At 38.2% G+C, this 18309-nt stretch overlaps 1 protein-coding gene across 1 annotated transcript in view; it reads right to left on the bottom strand.

Annotated features, from left to right (window-relative positions):
* nup210 (nucleoporin 210) overlaps nt 1-18047 on the bottom strand; it is an 87655-nt gene extending 69608 nt beyond the window's left edge. The window contains exons 1-20 of the mRNA XM_051880497.1: nt 17431-18047; nt 16624-16760; nt 15155-15286; nt 14043-14139; nt 13389-13539; nt 13097-13229; nt 12567-12725; nt 12304-12372; nt 12037-12143; nt 11191-11331; nt 10904-11041; nt 10635-10790; nt 10282-10471; nt 7832-7977; nt 7520-7738; nt 6915-7088; nt 6647-6839; nt 6065-6171; nt 4033-4137; nt 3811-3912 (exon numbers count right to left, since the gene is read on the bottom strand). Of these exons, the coding sequence (XP_051736457.1) occupies nt 3811-3912; nt 4033-4137; nt 6065-6171; nt 6647-6839; nt 6915-7088; nt 7520-7738; nt 7832-7977; nt 10282-10471; nt 10635-10790; nt 10904-11041; nt 11191-11331; nt 12037-12143; nt 12304-12372; nt 12567-12725; nt 13097-13229; nt 13389-13539; nt 14043-14139; nt 15155-15286; nt 16624-16760; nt 17431-17594 (2820 nt within the window). The 5' untranslated portion in view covers nt 17595-18047. The remainder of the gene's footprint in view (nt 1-3810; nt 3913-4032; nt 4138-6064; nt 6172-6646; nt 6840-6914; nt 7089-7519; nt 7739-7831; nt 7978-10281; nt 10472-10634; nt 10791-10903; nt 11042-11190; nt 11332-12036; nt 12144-12303; nt 12373-12566; nt 12726-13096; nt 13230-13388; nt 13540-14042; nt 14140-15154; nt 15287-16623; nt 16761-17430) is intronic.
* Nucleotides 18048-18309: the final 262 nt, after the last annotated feature.

The raw sequence follows: 18309 nt of genomic DNA, 5'->3' as shown, positions 1-18309 counted from the left end.
GAAACACAAATTAGGCTATAGTGGCATTTATTATAAAGCAGAAATAAATTTATTTAAAGCAAAACTGAACTGGGCTCACATAGCCTACCTCTTATTCAGGAAGAATCCAAACGTTTCCATTTTCGCGATGTAACATTTATTGGTTGCTGAACTACTGTTCATTATGTGAACTAAGGCTTTGTATTTCACTCGTTTCAATATCCACGTAAAGCATCATCCTTCGCATGCGCAAAAATGTGTTTGGTTGCAGATGTACTCCTAATAGTGGACCATTAAACTGAGCAGTGTTAACTTTCTGCATTTAGTTTGCTGATATGTTGCGTCTGTGTGTGAGTGAGGTGCCCGTGCGATCAATTGGATTTAAAGGGGACCTATTATGCCCCATTTTACAAGATGTAAAATAAGTCTCTGATGTCCCCAGAGTGTGTATGTGAAGTTTTAGTTCAAAATACCCCACAGATAATTTTTATAGCATGTTAAAATTGCCACTTTTTGGAGTTGAGCAAAAACGCACCGTCTCAGTGTGTGCCCTTTAAATGCAAATGAGCTGCTGCTCTTGGCCTAAGAGGGTGGAGCTTCAAGAGCTTGTTCTCTGGTGTCAGGATTCAGTCAGGACGCACTATAATGTCAGAAACTGCGAATATATGCTGCATAGAGATAGAACAGGTATAGTTTAGTTTAATTACGGTTATAACTTATATTGTCTTGTTTTTATCCACTAGCTCCCCAGTACCTGAGCGAGCTCCTAATTCATTATAGTCCTTCACGTCTATTGCGATCTCAGAATTCAGGCCAGCTGATAATACCTAGAATATCAAAATCAACCGCAGGCGGTAGATCCTTCTCCTATCTGGCACCTAAACTCTGGAACAATCTTCCTAGCATTGTTCGGGAAGCAGACACACTCTGTCAGTTTAAATCTAGACTAAAAACGCATTTCTTTAACCTGGCACACACATAACACATTACCAATTTATATTTTCAAATCTGTTAAAGGATTATTAGGCTGCATAAATTAGGTCAGCCGGAACCAGGAACACTTCCTATAACACCTGATGTACTCGTTACATCAGAAGAAGAATGGCATCTACGCTAATATTAGTTTTTCTGGTTATCCCGAAGTTCACCGTAGTCAACCGGATCCAGGCCGTATCCAGGTGAGACCAAGGACTTGCGCCTTGACACGACCACAACGCAGCCCTGAAGTATCAGCAGAGATTGAGTCAACTAGATCATCCACTGTGAGGGCCTCATCGACAACAGCCACGACACAGTTCTTCAACAGCCGTGATGAATACGATCCTCAATTGGATGGAACTGAATAAATACTTTGAATGTTGCGATCCTGTCGGACTTATGATAGCTACCTGAATCGTAACAAAGCACTGTTGGCCAGAGGAGAACTGGCCCCCCGACTAAGCCTGGTTTCTCCCAAGGTTTTTTTCTCCATTTAAACACCTATTTGCCACTTGTCTGCCACCTGATGTCACCTGATGGAGTTTGGGTTCCTTGCCGCTGTCGCCTTTGGCTTGCTTAGTTGGGGACACTTGACATTTGACTTGACATTTGATATTCAACAGTGCTTTGATCTGCCTGCATTGACACTATTCTTTTAAGAGCTGCTGTGCAGCCAAATAATGTACCAGTTATCAATGTAAAGCTGCTTTGACACAATCTACATTGTAAAAAGCGCTATATAAATAAAGGTGACTTGACTTGACAATATATTACTACAAGCCTGTTGTACCGGACCCCGTTCTACTTTACCAATGAGTTTTATGATGTTTATTGTACTTCACACAAAAGATGAAGTGTCCGTTTTCACTCTAGAAAATCACTGTAAGAGCTTAATAAAACACAATGCAAGTATTATCCATTAACTCACTCTCTCTCTCCCTCTCTCTCTCTCCCCTTTGCATTATCATCAACATACACAGCGAAGTACACAGAAACACTCGTTACAACTAACAGTAAACAAATATATAAAGACCTTATGCCTTTTCGGGTGGTGCTTAATAAACTGGTAAACTTTATATCCGTAAATCAACTCCGATGAACTGTAATAAAGTGCTCTCACCTTCATTATTGCCGTATCCAGTATCACTCTGGAGGCTGTAAGCTGGATCACGAACAGTACTGATCTATCCTTGAGTAACAATTTTTTTAGCACAACCTCTGTTTTGTATTGTCCCTTTGTATTGACATTCGATCACAAAGAAGTCCGGTGTGAAATGATTCGTGCAGACAAACGAATTTCGGTAGAGTTGAGGGAGCATTTTCTTCGAAAACCAAATTAATCTACCTTGTCTTCAGCGGCTCAGATTTAGGGAGTAAATGGAGAGAGCTACTGTATATGGATTAATCCATCAAGGTACAGAACACCTAAAATGCTTGGGAGACATTCTTGTCAGTGCAGCAATGGTGGACTGTACAACTAGCTGTGAACGCGCACAGGGCGGTTCTCTGTTAAAACGGCAGTGTCTGTCAACATTCGTGGGCGGGGCCTGTGGCTAATGTGACATCACACTGCCAGGGATCTGGAAACGGCTTGTTCAGAGACACTGCTTATGATTTATGGGGATAAAAAAAAAAAAAAAAAAAAAAAGTGGTTGGATTTTTATCTTTATAGGGTGGTTGTGTACACACACTGCCAACACACATTTATAGCCAAACACCATGCAAAAATGAATTTTGCATAATAGGTCCCCTTTAATAAAATAAAGATAAATATTTTAATATAATAAAGAAAACGAATACAACGTGTCAAATGAGCGTAGCCTGTACTAGCCCTACTTGATGCACAGTTTTTCTCTTTTGTTTTGTTAATCTGTTAATAATTTCATTGAAATATATACTTCGTGTAGTCCTATTATTTTATTCCTTGTATATTATTCTGTTTTTCTCTGCATTGCAGGTGCATGATGTGTGAATCCTAATGTTCTGTTGATGTTTCTGGTATCCTTCCGTTATTTTTCACAAGGGGAGGATACCAGAAAGCCATTGTTTACATAAAGAAAAATCGAATCATATAAACTAACCCCTAGGATCACCTTAAAATCACCTTAAAAATGTTACTGATCAATCTTAACTTTTTCAGTGGCTACTGTCTGCCATTTTATACACTTCCACGATTTTAACTGCGATTTTCACAAAACTCACAATCTGAAATTTAATCCAAAATGTTCCCATACCAGGCTTGTACCCCATAATGCTACACAGGACTTCTTGGGGAGAATAAAACCGTACATTTTTTTTCCACTCACACCAAAGACTCTGAGTCTACTGAATAAATAACCTTTGCTGTTGTCTAGGCTTGCTGCGATAGTCGGCCGTTACCAGTGTTACATGGTGTTTAGCCAAATACTGATTACATTACTTGCCCACCCCCCACCATTGTTTTAGTAACAAAAATAATTTAATTCAGTTAGAGAACAGACACTATAATTAAAATCTGAACGTCAACGTCCCCACCCACCCGGTGATACCAGTATTACCGGTGTTGTCTCATGTCAATTAACCAGTGGGAAAATTTCCTCACCGTCACATCCCTACTGTTGTCTAGAGCGGAGATGTTCAGTATAGGCTTTCCTGGTTAAGACACTGTCAATAACACTTATAAAGAATACACTTGTTTAATGGGAATAGAATAGTTACAGGTATATGACAACTTTAAACCCATGGGATCAAATATGAATTCCTGTTTTTCTTATTAAATAAGGTAATTTGTATCAAAACAAAACAAAATACCACCAATACCCACTGACAGAGCTTATCTTCTATTGAACCTGGAACAGGCCTTTAAAACATTACCTGAGCAATTCCCTGGGACTCTTGAAATGTGACCTCTGCGATTCCCCCGATGCTTGCATTGACATAGAAATAACCGGAGCCCTGTTGCAGAGTCAGATCCGCCTGCAGAAAAGTGGATGTCAGGCACACTGTACAAGCTCTTTCAGGCAAAGCAGAGAGTGAGTGTGAGTGTGTGTGTGTGTGTGTGTGTGTGTGTGTGTGTGTGTGTGTGTGTGTCCTTACCGCCACATCAGGATGGTTGTATATGGTGATGGTGTCAGGGGTCACCCTCACGTCCTCTACTAACAGAAGGTCAAGCATGGCCGAGACAGCACTCAAAGGATCAAACTAACGCACACATGTAAACAAAACACACATGAATCAGAGCTCCGGTTTAGAGTGAAGTTCAATAATGAACCAATATGTATGAGTAAATTGGCAGTGGTCCACCGATATGGATTCTTTGCTGGCTGATGCCGATATCTTAGAGAGTAGGGCAGCCCAACAAAAAGCCAATGCATATGACATCAGACTATTTAATTTAACAATAGTAAATAACACAAGCATAATTATTGCAATTATATTTAGATTTATTTTACTTAATATTTACTACATAATATTTATTTGAAAATGTATCAATTTGAGGGAAAAAAAAACCCTGATTTATAATTTAGAAAGCAACTACTTGATTCTGTAATCTTATGATGGCATTAAAAAAAAAAAAAAAAAGGAAATGCGTGTCCAGTGAAGCTAATTTACACAGGTTGAATCATTCGCACAGACAGAGTACATGCATTTGTATATGGGTTACAATGAGCTCTTCAGCTGGATTTGCCAAAGTTTGGGAGGTTTGTGGAATTACATGTTCAACAGGTATTTAAAGACTTGTTTAAATTGTTTAAACTTGCTTAGGAAACTCATACAAATGCATATGCAATAAGGTCACCTGCAAAAATAACTATCCACACCTTTTCAGCACAAATTTTTCACTGCGTGTCTTTAGTAATCCTAACAGTTTTTTAATGCCAAAAGAGGGTTTGTGCTGGTGCAAGCAGTTAGTAAATCTGGCCCTATATGTGTGCCGCTAATGTGTGACTATTAAAGGAGTTGCTGCCCAAGAAGAGTCTTTCAAATGAACCTGAAGCTCCTTTTCAGTTAGAAAGTATCTGGCAGTCACTGCTGGCTAGGTGTTAAAACAGAGCTAGCCTTTTGCCATTTCAGCTTCCTGTGCTGGTTAGGTTTGTTGTTGGCAACAGTAACTGAAGTGATGTTGTGGGGTGATGTGTGTGGTTAGAGAGAGTCAGTCATTTCCTACTGAGGAAACGAAACGGCTCATGTTCTCCAGAAATGGCGATTCAGCCTCTCTCTGATCCTCAGGATGTTGATTGCTCAATCTAAACCAGAGATCCACTGAACCCTCCTGCCCCCACACAGCTCTGAACAGCCCTAGTTTCAGGGTCGACTCTAGTACAGGAACGGACTCTCATTGTTGACTCTGTTGCTGTGTCCGAAATCACTCACATGCTCGCTCACTCACTCTCTAATCCTTGGAAAGCACATGGCAGTTTGGTGCACTATATCCACCAGAAGTGAACTATATCCACTTAATTTTTTGAAGTGAGAATTTCAGACAATGACGTATTACACCATTTGTCAGAGAGCTGAAGCTGTCGCAGAAAGACCTCACAGTCACATACTTTTATCCTACATGTAGCTCACTTAAAAACAAAAGCCATAGTAACTTTACATTGTAATAATACACCTCTGTACCAGCTTTGTAATTTCACTGATGTAATATTAATACAATATAAGCAATTATAATAAGCAAGCATCATTGTTTTAGTTATTTTTTATCTTGAACTCTGCTGTCCGAGCAGCTTTTTGCACTAATTCAAGAGATGACAATGGGCGCTTATTAGCCTGAACCTGACCATAATAATTAGTTAAATTCATTCAATTAAAGAATTTGTCACCTTTTCTCTTGTTACATTAGCCAGATGGATGTGTTTGACAGCTGAGCTCACATCTACTGCATGACACAGTGCTCTAAAAACCTGGCGCTCAAGTAAAAAGTTCAACTTTTTAAAAATGAGTCATTCCACAAAAATGTGTTGTCTGAACTGGCATCGAAGGCTTTGTGTCAAAAAAAAGAAAAAGTTCTATTCCTGACCATGTTTTGATTTGAAGTAAATGGAGTCGATTTACTGTGGATTTGGTTGGGGTTTTAAAAAACAAAAAAAAAACAAACTCATATCAAAATACTAGAGGAACTCACTCCACTCAAAACCGCTGCTGCTTCTAGATGAGACGTCTGATAGCCGACTGCGGTCACAGTGATGGTTGCAACGCCCGATTCATGATGGACAAGAACTGTCTGAAGACCTGCGGAAAACATCACTCACACATATACATATACATATACATATCACAAATATTAGGGCTGAGCGGTATGACGGTATATGATTGTGTGACAGCAGAAATGTGTGAACCAGTAGATTAAGTACAGTATGTAGAAAACTAGAATTCAGTACCACTAAATTCATAATGGTTATGTACTTTATAGGCATGTCAAAACCGATACTTTATCTATGCAATAACGCTTATTCTCATTCTCTGATACTTCTGATATTATCGTCAACATTTTCGGCTTTCTGGCAATTTTTTGTTAATATTGTCAACTATTCGTTTCAGCTGTAATCTTATGCTTATGGTTTAATGTTTAAATTGATAAATTGTGATATATGCTAAAAATGCAATATAAAATTACTCAGTGTTAGGATTTTTGTCATACCGTCCATCCCTAATACATATTTGTATTTCATAATTATCAGTGGTCTGAGTATTCATTATAAGGTACCATGAAGTTTTTTCTGCTTGCTTTCATCCTCGTGTATGTGTAGTTTCATGGGCATGGTCGGTTCGATGCTCGCAAGGGAAACTTTGGATGATTCCCAGATCATATTCAAAGAGCTGAAGTTATCAAACTTCCTGCCCTGCTGGTCAAAAGCCGCCACATCCAGCTCTGGGTTGTGATAATTTGAAACGGGCACCTACAGAACAAGTACAAATGCTACTGAACTTCCTGTCATGTTAAGACTACAGATAGTGAGAGTTTGACTGCTCACCACTTGTTTGTTCTGCTGCAGCAGAGGGCAGGACACGTCCAGCTGTGGGTTCACGTAAATAGGGGTCAGTGTGAGACGTGACGGAGGTGCACACACAAATTTCACAACAGCTGGTTCCACAGCAGGGAAGGGGTTCGTCATGGTGGGCTGGTTTCCAACAGTCACTGCTAAGACCTGCGAAGACACAATTATTTGAACATTTCAAACATATTTTGACAACTTACAGCAGTGTCTCAAATACTGTCTGTACGAATGCGCAGCAAGAGTCAAGCCCGTATTCTCTTACTAGTAACCATAGCGAAAGTGACCAAAGTCATTTCAAAGATGGTGACATCCATAAAACTGAAAGTCTTATCACTTTTGACACAACAGAGTTCAATTGAGCCATGAGATCATCCGTCAAATCTTCATTAACCATCATCAGTTTGAAAATTTAAGGGTGTGAGTTCGGTTATAGAATATATAATATAGAAATATAGACTCCCGTAAATAACCGTACTGTGTGTGAACGTAACCGTATTAAGGACTCAAATACAGGACTGACAACCATATTCTGCTGCTGTGTGAACGTAGCCTAAAGGATATTACATCATAGGCATCTCTACCTGTTCTCCCAGAGCTCTGCATGTGGCTCTGACCAAATGTCTGGAGTAGGATCGTGAGGCGGGTCCATGCAGAGACAGCGTAACGCTGCTATGGTCCTCAGCGGTCAGGTTTCTGAAGAACTTGGATGGTTCTAGCACCCAGGGCCTGGGGCCTCCTTCAAACATCATGTCTTTAGAGGAGCCCAACGTCACCACAGCCACAGATACAGGGTCAACCGGCTGCCAAAGACAATGAAGCATGGTCATCTACAGATCAGTGATCATGGCAACATGGCTGCTCCATCTTTAAAATATTACTTTAAAACATCTTACATTGAGAGGCGGGTAGGCAGCAATGGTGATCTTCGCACTGAGGTGAACATTGCTATGGGTATAGCTAACCAACAGGTTGGTGTAACCGGGGGTCAAGGCCTTAACGCGAACCCCGCTGCAGTGGCCCTGACCCGGAGGAAGTCTACCTGAAAACACACACACACACTCAAAATACTGCAAGAGTAGAACTGTACACAGACTTGAATTAATTACATAACATTTTGCTTCTGTTAAATCTGCTAATATTAATACAACGAAATCATATTTCTATCCCTTAAATAACACAAACTAAGTATCAAAACAGTAGTGTTGTCACGGTACCAAAATTCCAGTAGTCGGTACCAATACCAGTAAAACTGGTACCGAGAACTGTACAATTTTATTTAACTAGCCTATTTTTAAAAACATTAAATATGACGTTAATCATACATATAAATATTTGGAGCGTGTGTGTGTGTGTGTATGTTTTTTTTGTGTGTATATATACCTCAATGAAATAAATTCTGAAATATAAAAAAATAAATAGGCCTAAACAAATGCTCAAACATCCATTTGTGTGTGTTCATTTTAGCCATTCCTTCAGTGAAACGACACATTACAGCCTGTAAAACTATGAAATAAATATCAGTAACCTAAAAAATAAGAAAGTGAAGTATTTTTCTAAAAAACATTCTTTTTTTATTTCCACACAAAGATGCGTCATATAGCCTACAGCTCTGCGCTTTGAGAGGGATGTGGGACACGAGCAGGAAAGAGACCATTTCTCTTTAATAATATCTTCATGTTATCTCCTGATGTTACAAGCAACTGACACTTGTTGTAAAAGGTCTGAAGAGCTTGTTTTATCTTCAAACATTCAGGCTATGTTTGATTTTGCGCTGCCAGAGAAAGCAAAACTAAAAATCACTGGTGTGTGAAACGCGCTATACAAATAAACTTGACGTGCCTTATAAAGTCTAATAACAAGCACAAACTGTGTTAAATAGAAATTGACGTGCAAGCAAAAAGGTTTCTATCCTACGGTGTTTTTTTATTTTACCACAGTAAAGAATGCGAATATAATAGGCCTAATTAAAAGCGAACCAAAGGAAGAAACGTTTATAATCCCCTGCGTGAGTGAAGATTTGGGAAAAGAAACAGAGATTCCATGTTCAGTGGAATTACTTATGGAATATTGTTAAATTCTCTGCTAATCGGGTGACCAGATCGCGATTCGTAAAACAGAATACAAAGCTGACAAAGCTTAAATGTATGACGTACCTCTCTCATTCAGCATGAACCAAAATGTTTCCATGGCTGCGATGTCACATTTAATTGCTAACCTATTTGCCTATTTCTTATATAAACAAAGCTTTGTGCTTCACTCGTGTCATACTCACGTAAAATACAGGCACAGCCCTATCAGTGGGTACCGAATATACCCGGATGCTCGGTACTCCCGGTACTACAGAAATGCTGGTATCGTCACATTTTCAAATTTTAAGTACCGGTACTTTTGACAACACTACAAAACAGTGTTTGTAATTTTCACATTCACATTTGAAGACCATTAATGCAGGACTTCAAAATCACCTGCTGTAAAAAATGTTCCCATAATTATGCATAACCCATATGTCTTCATTTTTAAGTAAAAACAACTAGTTTAAAAAAACAAAACAAAAAAAAAAAAACTTAAAAACTTGCAGTGCATATATTTATTTAATAGATTTAATTATATGGAAATATATTAACTATATGCTGTATGAAAACTCATCAAAATTTCTGGTTTTGCGTTCCATTAAAGACTTTAAATATAGAAAGACAGTGCACTCATATTACAACGAATGATAGAAAGTGCAACGTGCAATACGGCAGAATAAGTCCTGCCTTCTAAATAAAAGAGCCAATCAGCAGCTGGTAAAGTCATTGCATCACTGCAGCAGCCGTTAGAAGCTCAGGTTGCTACAGAAACAGTGTTCTGAGACGCGTTCTTAGGACTGTACATGCGCATTGGCTGGTCCAGCTTGGAAAATACAGTTTTTTGTCACAATTTGAGCATTTAGAAACTAAATTTATGAGACAGTTGTCGTCAAGATTTCATTGGTGATTTCAAATATGACATTTAATCGTAAGCTTGGTGAACAGCTTTGGAGAAGTTGATGTTTTCCCATTCAAAGAGACTTGCATGACTGAAATAGCTGCCAGAGGCGTTTCAAAGATGGCCACCGAGTAAAATGACTTGCCTTAAAGGTATAGTTCACCCAAAAATGAAAATTCTGTCATCATTAACTACCCATTTTCTTCAAAATATCTTTTTTTTGTGTTCAGCAGAATAAATAAATTCATATGGGTTTAGAACAACTTGATGGTGAGTAAATGATGACAATTTTCATTTTTGAACTAACCCTTTAAAAGGGACTTTGGTTCCATGCAAGAAACAAAATAATTTTTTTATCATCAACTTAACTCACCCTCCAACACCTGAAAGACGCCATGACTCTCCATGTCCACCTGCATGTCAAAGTGTGAGCAGTCACTAAGCATCACTCTCTCTCCGGCCAGCTGACCAAAGATTCGCAGCGGCAGATCCAGATTTACGCCCACACGGGCCTCCACTGCACATGGGCTGAACTCCATCCCCACAGGCTCAATCACATACACCTGCAGGAACAACAGAAAGCAAATTATCTGAGAGAAGAGCTCAATATTTCTATGCTCAAATGCAATGCGTTATTTAAAAATAAAAAAACATTCAAGAATGATCAACCTAGAACAGTAATTTAAAAAAAAAATTGATTTGTAGAAGCACGAGCGTTGTCATCACCTTCATGTCTCCATAGTGCAGTGGATTTCTCACGTCATGGGCGTAGATCACACTGACTCCAACATCCTTGACAGTGGTCATCACTCCTTTCACTGTAACTGTGGCGACTGCTGAGTTAGTGGATGACCAGCTGAAGTTGCCACTTCCTCCAATTGCCTGAAACAGACACAACATCACATTAATGTACAGATTCCACAACACATAGAAGACTAGATTAAAACTTTAGAATGCTAAAGAATGCTAAATCGTTAAAATTTGACAAAAGATACCTCGATGGTATACTGGTACGCTCCCTCTTTCGGTTGCCATGGAAATGTAAGGATGGCGGGTTTGAGAACTATGGGGTCGTAGATCTCCACATCCTGCTCATTACGCACAGGAACAGAGAGTGCATGGACACTTCCTGCCTGAAGACACAAATGAGGTTACACTAAACTAGAATAATGTCGACAAACCAACACTGAACACTGGGAAGATCCATGTAACTGGGGTAAATTATATGATTTTAAATACTTAAGAAAACAAATGTTCACCTTGTAATGAGACAAAAACTTACTTGATCAACAACTGCTTTCAGCGTGCCATCAATGACGGTCTGACCGTGTTTCAAAGCTTTCACGTGGTGGTAAGATCCATTAACAGATGATTCCAGAAGCTCAAAATACTCTGTAGGGAACGTGGTTTCTATACGGATATTCTGTGAAAATATGAGTTTTAATTAAAAAAAAAAAAAAAAAAAAAAAATATTGTAAAAATAATTTGTTAACAAAGAACTATTTCTATCTCATATGTTCAAAATAACAGTAGTACCACTTCACATTTGTAGCCATCGAGGAAACCACTGTTTTTTAATTAAATGTAATAAATTACTTAGTGGTTTTTGAATGTACTATCTAAACCATATGACAAACTACATGTTTGCGAGCGAAAAAGCCTTACTTCTGGAAGCATCAGAGATTTTTGTAACCGCGCATATTTGTACGCGCAGGGTGTCGATTCACAAGGTAGTCAAAGAAAAACCACATAAACAGAACAGACCAGAACGCATGCAAGCTACAGTGACAATGGAGGCCTATATAGACGAAAGATTGTGCGAAGAGGTTAGAAAGTACCCTCATTTGTACAAATCTAGCATGAAATAATACATAGATGTTTACATGGGTTGTAGCTCATGGTGAGAGATTGCTGAAAACTGCGCATACGTCAAACACCTGTATATGCGTACGAGTCAAATGAAGTATACTTCCCAAGGCTGTGTGTTCGACTGTGCGTGTACACTAGCGTACGTACACAAAAAACAAAAACAAAGTATACGCAGGGCTTTAGGAGCAGAAGATGCATTTAATGACATTGATAAGAATTAAAACCAAAGACACATTTTAAAAGTCCAAACTCAACTTACATCCGAAAGATAAATCTTGTGGCCTGACTTATCAAACACTTCAATGAAGATCTCATATTTCCTCCCTGTCTCAAGGACCCAGCGATCCTCAGGATGAATCTTGAATGCTAGTAGAGAAGATGATAAAAAAGGTTTCAATCATTTATAGTCAATAAATTATACTAAAAAGTCTTATTAATTAACTTATCAATTTATCAACTTAAGAAGATTACAAGTTGCCAAAAATGCTGACATTTTTCTCCATGCAAAGCTAATGAAGAGACAAACCCAAGTATCCAGGTTCCACAACATATATGGTGCTGTTGGGAAGTCGGGAAGCGCCCTGCATCCCAAGACCTTGATATTCAGAATGAAGGAAACCTCAAAGTAAAGTTATCAAATCAACTGCTGCAAATACAATCAATCATCTCTAAAAATAACATGCTCCAGAAGCATCCCTTTCTTCATGAAAGACTTGGTATTGTTCAGTGGAACCTCAGTCTCTTATTGAAGCTGGGAAAATGCCAGTTTAAAAGTGATGTGAAGGATACTCTTGTGGTCCAGCACAATGTTGGTGTGTCCATGTTGAAGGGCAAAGACTGTTGAGCTGCTCTGGTCCAAGTATGCGACAGGGGCCTCTGGGTTTCCATTAGGAGTGACTACACTGTTCTGAAGTTGAAGTTCATACTGATCACAGGGCATGGACAGCTCTGAAATTGAGGAGGACACATTCAGCTACAGACATAGCATGTCCATTGGTATAAAATCCAACATGGCCAACCCATACGGATATTTTGGGTCCATTAGCTTTTTTCCTAATATTTAAGTTAAAACGACATTGATTATCAATGTATTGATAACAAGGGTGTTTAATCCAGCTCCTTTAGGGATGCCTTCCTACAGTGTTTAGATGGCAATACAGAGGCCAAATGTCCACAGCGCAGCTTTAATTTAAATTATTTTAGACCCTTTTAATAATTTTATTTTGTAAATCTTTTTGGTAATGGATTACAGCCTGATTAGTTTGTTATTTTTGGCCAAAATAAGAATAATTTACTAAAATGAATTACTAAAAGCTTACCTGTAATTTTTCCTTGACGGATTTTCTGGACTTTGTATTTGATGGAGGTGCCAGCCAGCAGATAAACATCATACGCGGGACTCAAGAGAATGTTTTCCAGAATCAGCAATCTGACCTCAGCAGCACCAACATCCTGAAAAACAGAACAGTCAACCAAAAGTATGCTACATTCAGAAAAATACATTCAGAACTTTTGCTAACATATTCTTATCTATGCCATAACATATTTATTTTCAAAATGGCCAAAAATCTATTCATATGAAGTGTAAAATTAATCACATGTGACATGGACCTTATATATTGTCTCTTGTAATTTGGCTTTGAGTTTAGCATGGCCGGTTTTGATTCCTGAAACTAGGATGATATCGCCCTGTTGTCCCACTCGCTCCATCTCAGATATATACACTGGAGGTGTGTACGCTGACTCCGCAAACCTCAGGACCCTAGAGACAGACACGTCAAAATTACATGTGCAGTCAAGCTTGTCAGAACAGAATGTAATCATGGTAGATGCCATTTAAAATTTTTTGTGAATGTAAAATGAGGATGTGAAGGATAGATCTACAGTCACTTCAATAAATGGTATAATAAATGGCAATCTTATGATTGTCTAATGTTTTGTCTCCACCGAATTCCATTGTGCTGACAAAAACTGTTTTTTGTGTTGTCTTATAACTTCGGAATGACATGAGAACAAGTAAATGACAATTTTTATTTTTGGTTGAACTGTCCATATAAATACGGAGTCTACCCCCAGCTAAGGGATTTAAAAAAAAAAAAAAAAAAAGCACTCTTCGGTGCTTATAAAGAAATCCATATTTATTTTGTTATGCTGGAAAAATAAATAAATAAATAAATTAAATATTCAAACATGAGGAAATGGGACAAAACAGGACTACCAAGTAAAAGACAGCATTATTTGGTCACAGGAAGCGTGTGCTCTTACTGTAGCGTGTTGTAGGAATCAGGGAAACCTGCCATTTCAGCGTCCTTCACGATAGTCCACTCAAACAACAGACTGGCTAGAGTACTGAAGGTGTTTCCTGAAGACAGAATGAGGAATACTTTTACCCTGACTGCACATGAATGACATGAGTAAAATCCGTCTTCACCGTCAGAGTCATCCTGGAAGCTTCAACTAGTTTATGTTCGCAGCATACAAGTAGTTAACAACGATGCATGAGGTAATTGTTATAGAGGTCAATGACGAATTAGTGTTATAATTATTTCCATGAAATATTAACAAAATATTATACCAAACTATGTAAAATGTTGTTTTCAGATATTTTATATTCTCACAATGATGCTCTTTTCCATTATGATACCAAAACAGGTGTATCACCCTGCCCAAAAAATGACATCAAAATGAATTTTAATTTAAGAAATTTAAAGCATAGAATCTGTGTATTCAAATCATTATATGTATAATATAAGTTACATTTACAAGCATTTTTAAATTAATGAAGAGATCAGGACAAAATAAATGAGAATCATGTCAAAAACATTGATACTATAAGTGTATCACAATTAATCTTAAATATTCATATAATTCGGATGTTAGACTTCATTGCCTTGTTTCAGCTACTGTAGATTGCACCTTAATTTACATGCAGAAAAAAAAAAATACAACATCTTGAATGGCTTGTTAGTTTTGTAATCAACTTGTTTACATCCTTAGCTTAAACTGGATGAATACAAATGATAACTAGATGCTTAAATGTACAGCTTGGAAAGCTTGAGGTTTGACCTGTGGAAAGAACTGTAAAATCTTAATTCCTCCAACAATATACAGCATTATAGATACAGATACAGCATTATTATAATGCACACTTGATTTGAATTTAAGTATTCATTTTCTGATATCCTTTTACAATTCCTATTTCATTTGAAAATGAAACAGGAATGGTATAACGCAACAAAATTACTTCCTTTTAGATGTTAAGTTACAATTTCCTTATAAAACAGACAAAATATTGTTTTTGCTTTGCGATACAAGCTAAACAAAAACAAAACTGAGCAGATGTGTATGTGCGTCATGTGAAGAGGTGCTCCACTCACCCTCTGAATCGAGCGCATGGATCTTCAGCTCCAGAGGAGAATCCTCTAGGTGAAGCTCTCGCGTGGTGGACTCTATCTGGATCTCACTGATAACATCCACTATAGCATCACAACGCAGCACCTGTCCTGTCACTGAACACAGATCACAGCACACTGAGGAGGACTAAACTACAGCTATTTTCCACAGATGGACAGTTTCTCTAAAACAACATTTTGTCTTATACATAAACTCTTATTTAGGCACTATATTGATATCAGGTAATTTCCACTCAGATTAACCTGATCGGCATGTTGCCGATATTCCTTTCACCCAAAACATGCCTTAGATTGAAAACACATTATCCATCTTGCTGTCCTTTATAACGTGATGTAAATTTCACTGTTTACTAAACTTAAAGAAAAAAATTGCAACATACTCTTGTCCGTGAAACTCAAAAGGTGATTTCTTTACATCTCAATATAATGAAAGTGAAGGCGTCAAGCTCAAATGACAAAATATTTTTTGAGATAGGAGTATTTTCCATATATTTTGCCTTTATTCTACACCACTGTTTCCCTTCTCCTAAATACGCTCTGTTGAGTTCCTGGTTCTATGAAGCCCCTCCCTCAGAAATACGCAATGGACTCAGATTTGTTAGCTGGCCCTGTGTATTGTGATTCGCTGTCCAGAATACGTTATCACGATCCACGTTGTCCGGAAATGCCACGCCCCTTACCATTACCGGCAAACGTCGCATGTGCTTCGGTCAAAGTCCAGTCTTTGCTTCGGTGGAAATTAGGGGTGGGACGTTTCAGATTTCTCACGGTTCGGTTTGTATCACGGTTTTAGGGTCACGGTTTCGGTACAGTTCGGTACCTGCTATGCTCAGTAAAAAAAAAAAAAAAAAAAAAAAGGACAATTGTCAAATAAAGAAAGAAAATAAAAACAAATAATCTAACTACAAGAAACAGCACAAACAAATACATATACAGCGAACAGTCCCACCCCTAGAGGAAATGTAAATAATGGCGTCAATATTGCCGTATTAATTTGAGCCCGAATCAGACCCAGAGAGCAGTAATGATGAAGAGGGTCAAGCAGAACCTCTGTAAGCACGGGAAACGCACCTGTGAGGGAGCTGCTCACAAATCAGACTGATCTAGTTCTAATGATCCGATAGCAGTGGATGATTATCAATAATTATTTAAATTTGGGTCACACAAAGTTATATTATCACTTTATATGGCTTGTAATATAACACTCAGGTCATTTGGACTACTTTTATGCATTTATGGTGCTTATATGCATCCTTTCTGAAGCTCAAAAGCTCCAGTCTCAGTTCACTGTAATTGTGTTGGAGAGATGGGTTAATAGCTGATATAAGAGTGCATAGCACATTGTCTCTGTAAGTATCAGTAATAAGATTACAAACTAACAAGGTATTACAAAGCTACACCAACAACAACAAAAAACACTGGGTGGCACTCACAAATGTCTTCAGCGAGTATGATGCTGGTGAGTCTGGACGGCTGAGTGGAGCGGGCCTGCAGAACGGCCCTATGAGAGCACTGACGCTCATCCACATCCACTGCTTCTATACTGGCCACCTCCGGCCTGTTGGACGACCTGTGGAGAGAACAATCGATTTCCTATTGGCATATACTATGCTCCAGAATGTGACACTGGATTCTAGAAATGTATGCATTTTGACAGGATGTTACAGTGCATTCAAGGCATACATTGTACCGGTAAAACTTGATGTGATATTAATGATAATCGGATATTAATAATGAACTATTAATAAAGAACTGATACAAATGAGTGAGGTCGATAGCTGGGCAATAAAAAAAAAAAAAAAAAAAAAAAAGGAGTGCAATAATGTTAAAATAAAATGCAACTCTTGTCGTATGAAAAGAAAATATTTTGAATAAATGTTTTATTTATCTACAAAGTACACAAATTTAAAAAGAGAGATCTGAGCAACTATGGAAGTCAGAACAAACACATCACACCCTCCCTCATAACAGCAGCACCACGTGTTTGAGCTTTCTGCATTCATTGTTACAGTAACAATGCACTTATTGTCACATATAGTTACTCTTTTATAAAATCTTAAGATAATGGTGGCTTTCACCACTGCAGTCTACTGTATTTTATCATTTGACCTGTCACGCACATGTTTGATGTTACAACCGGGCAAAGTATTCTAGGTATTCCATGTTACATTAGAAGTAACGTTACATCAGTATTTCTTAACACCTTTCCAAATATAGAGTTATATATTTAATGCACTTACCAGCGATAACATCCTTCAGTTGCTTCCAGTGTAAAACTGATTTTTGTGCTTCTGGCAAGAGGTAATAAAACTTTAGGTATATTGAGTTTGGCAGCGTTTGTCAAACTGCAGATGAACGCAGATATCAGAATGAAAAGCACCGCGAGAAAACGAACGTTCAACATGATCACAGATTAACTATTCACCAAGATATTTCAAGTTATGGTTATGAAACTGTTCGTAGTTAGATTGCGTGTGCCGGTTTCTCCAGTAGCTTCATGCAGAAGATCAACCTCCCGCCACATCCCTCAAACCACTGAACAAAATGTGACGGTAGTGATGTGCAGTGTATCATACTACAGCACGCGCTCGATTTCAGAGTTCACGCCGCGCGAGCTGCACAGTCACTGTAACCGGGACTGTTACTTTCATTATTGCTTCTCTCTAAACTCAGTGTTTGAGATTTTCAGATAAGAACAAAAACGTAAATATTCAACATATAAGTCAGTAAAATAGGCAAAAACTTTAACGGAGCATGCAAAAAATCATACTTTTTGAATGAACATAGTCGCATGGAAATACCCGCCGTACGTTACTATTGAAGCAGAATGATGCATGCTGGGACTTGATCTCCGTCATTCTGAAACTGTGACGAGTTTCCTTAAAGGCACAAGTATAGTGATGCGCAGACGCAGTTTCATTCTGACGTTTTGAAGTGGCTTTACGGCGTTTCTTAACAAAAAATCCCGCCTGTGTTTCCTTATGAAAATGTAATTGATATACAGTACATGAAATAGAAATACAGACAGATTTCAGACAAACTTATATCGTAATAATAATAATAATAATACGTTTTATTTATATAGCGCCTTTCCAGGGCTCAAGGATGCTTTACAATGT

This window comes from Ctenopharyngodon idella, chromosome 22 (assembly GCF_019924925.1).
Source record: "Ctenopharyngodon idella isolate HZGC_01 chromosome 22, HZGC01, whole genome shotgun sequence".
NCBI lineage: Eukaryota > Metazoa > Chordata > Actinopteri > Cypriniformes > Xenocyprididae > Ctenopharyngodon > Ctenopharyngodon idella.
This window is presented reverse-complemented; position numbering and strand designations above follow the sequence as displayed.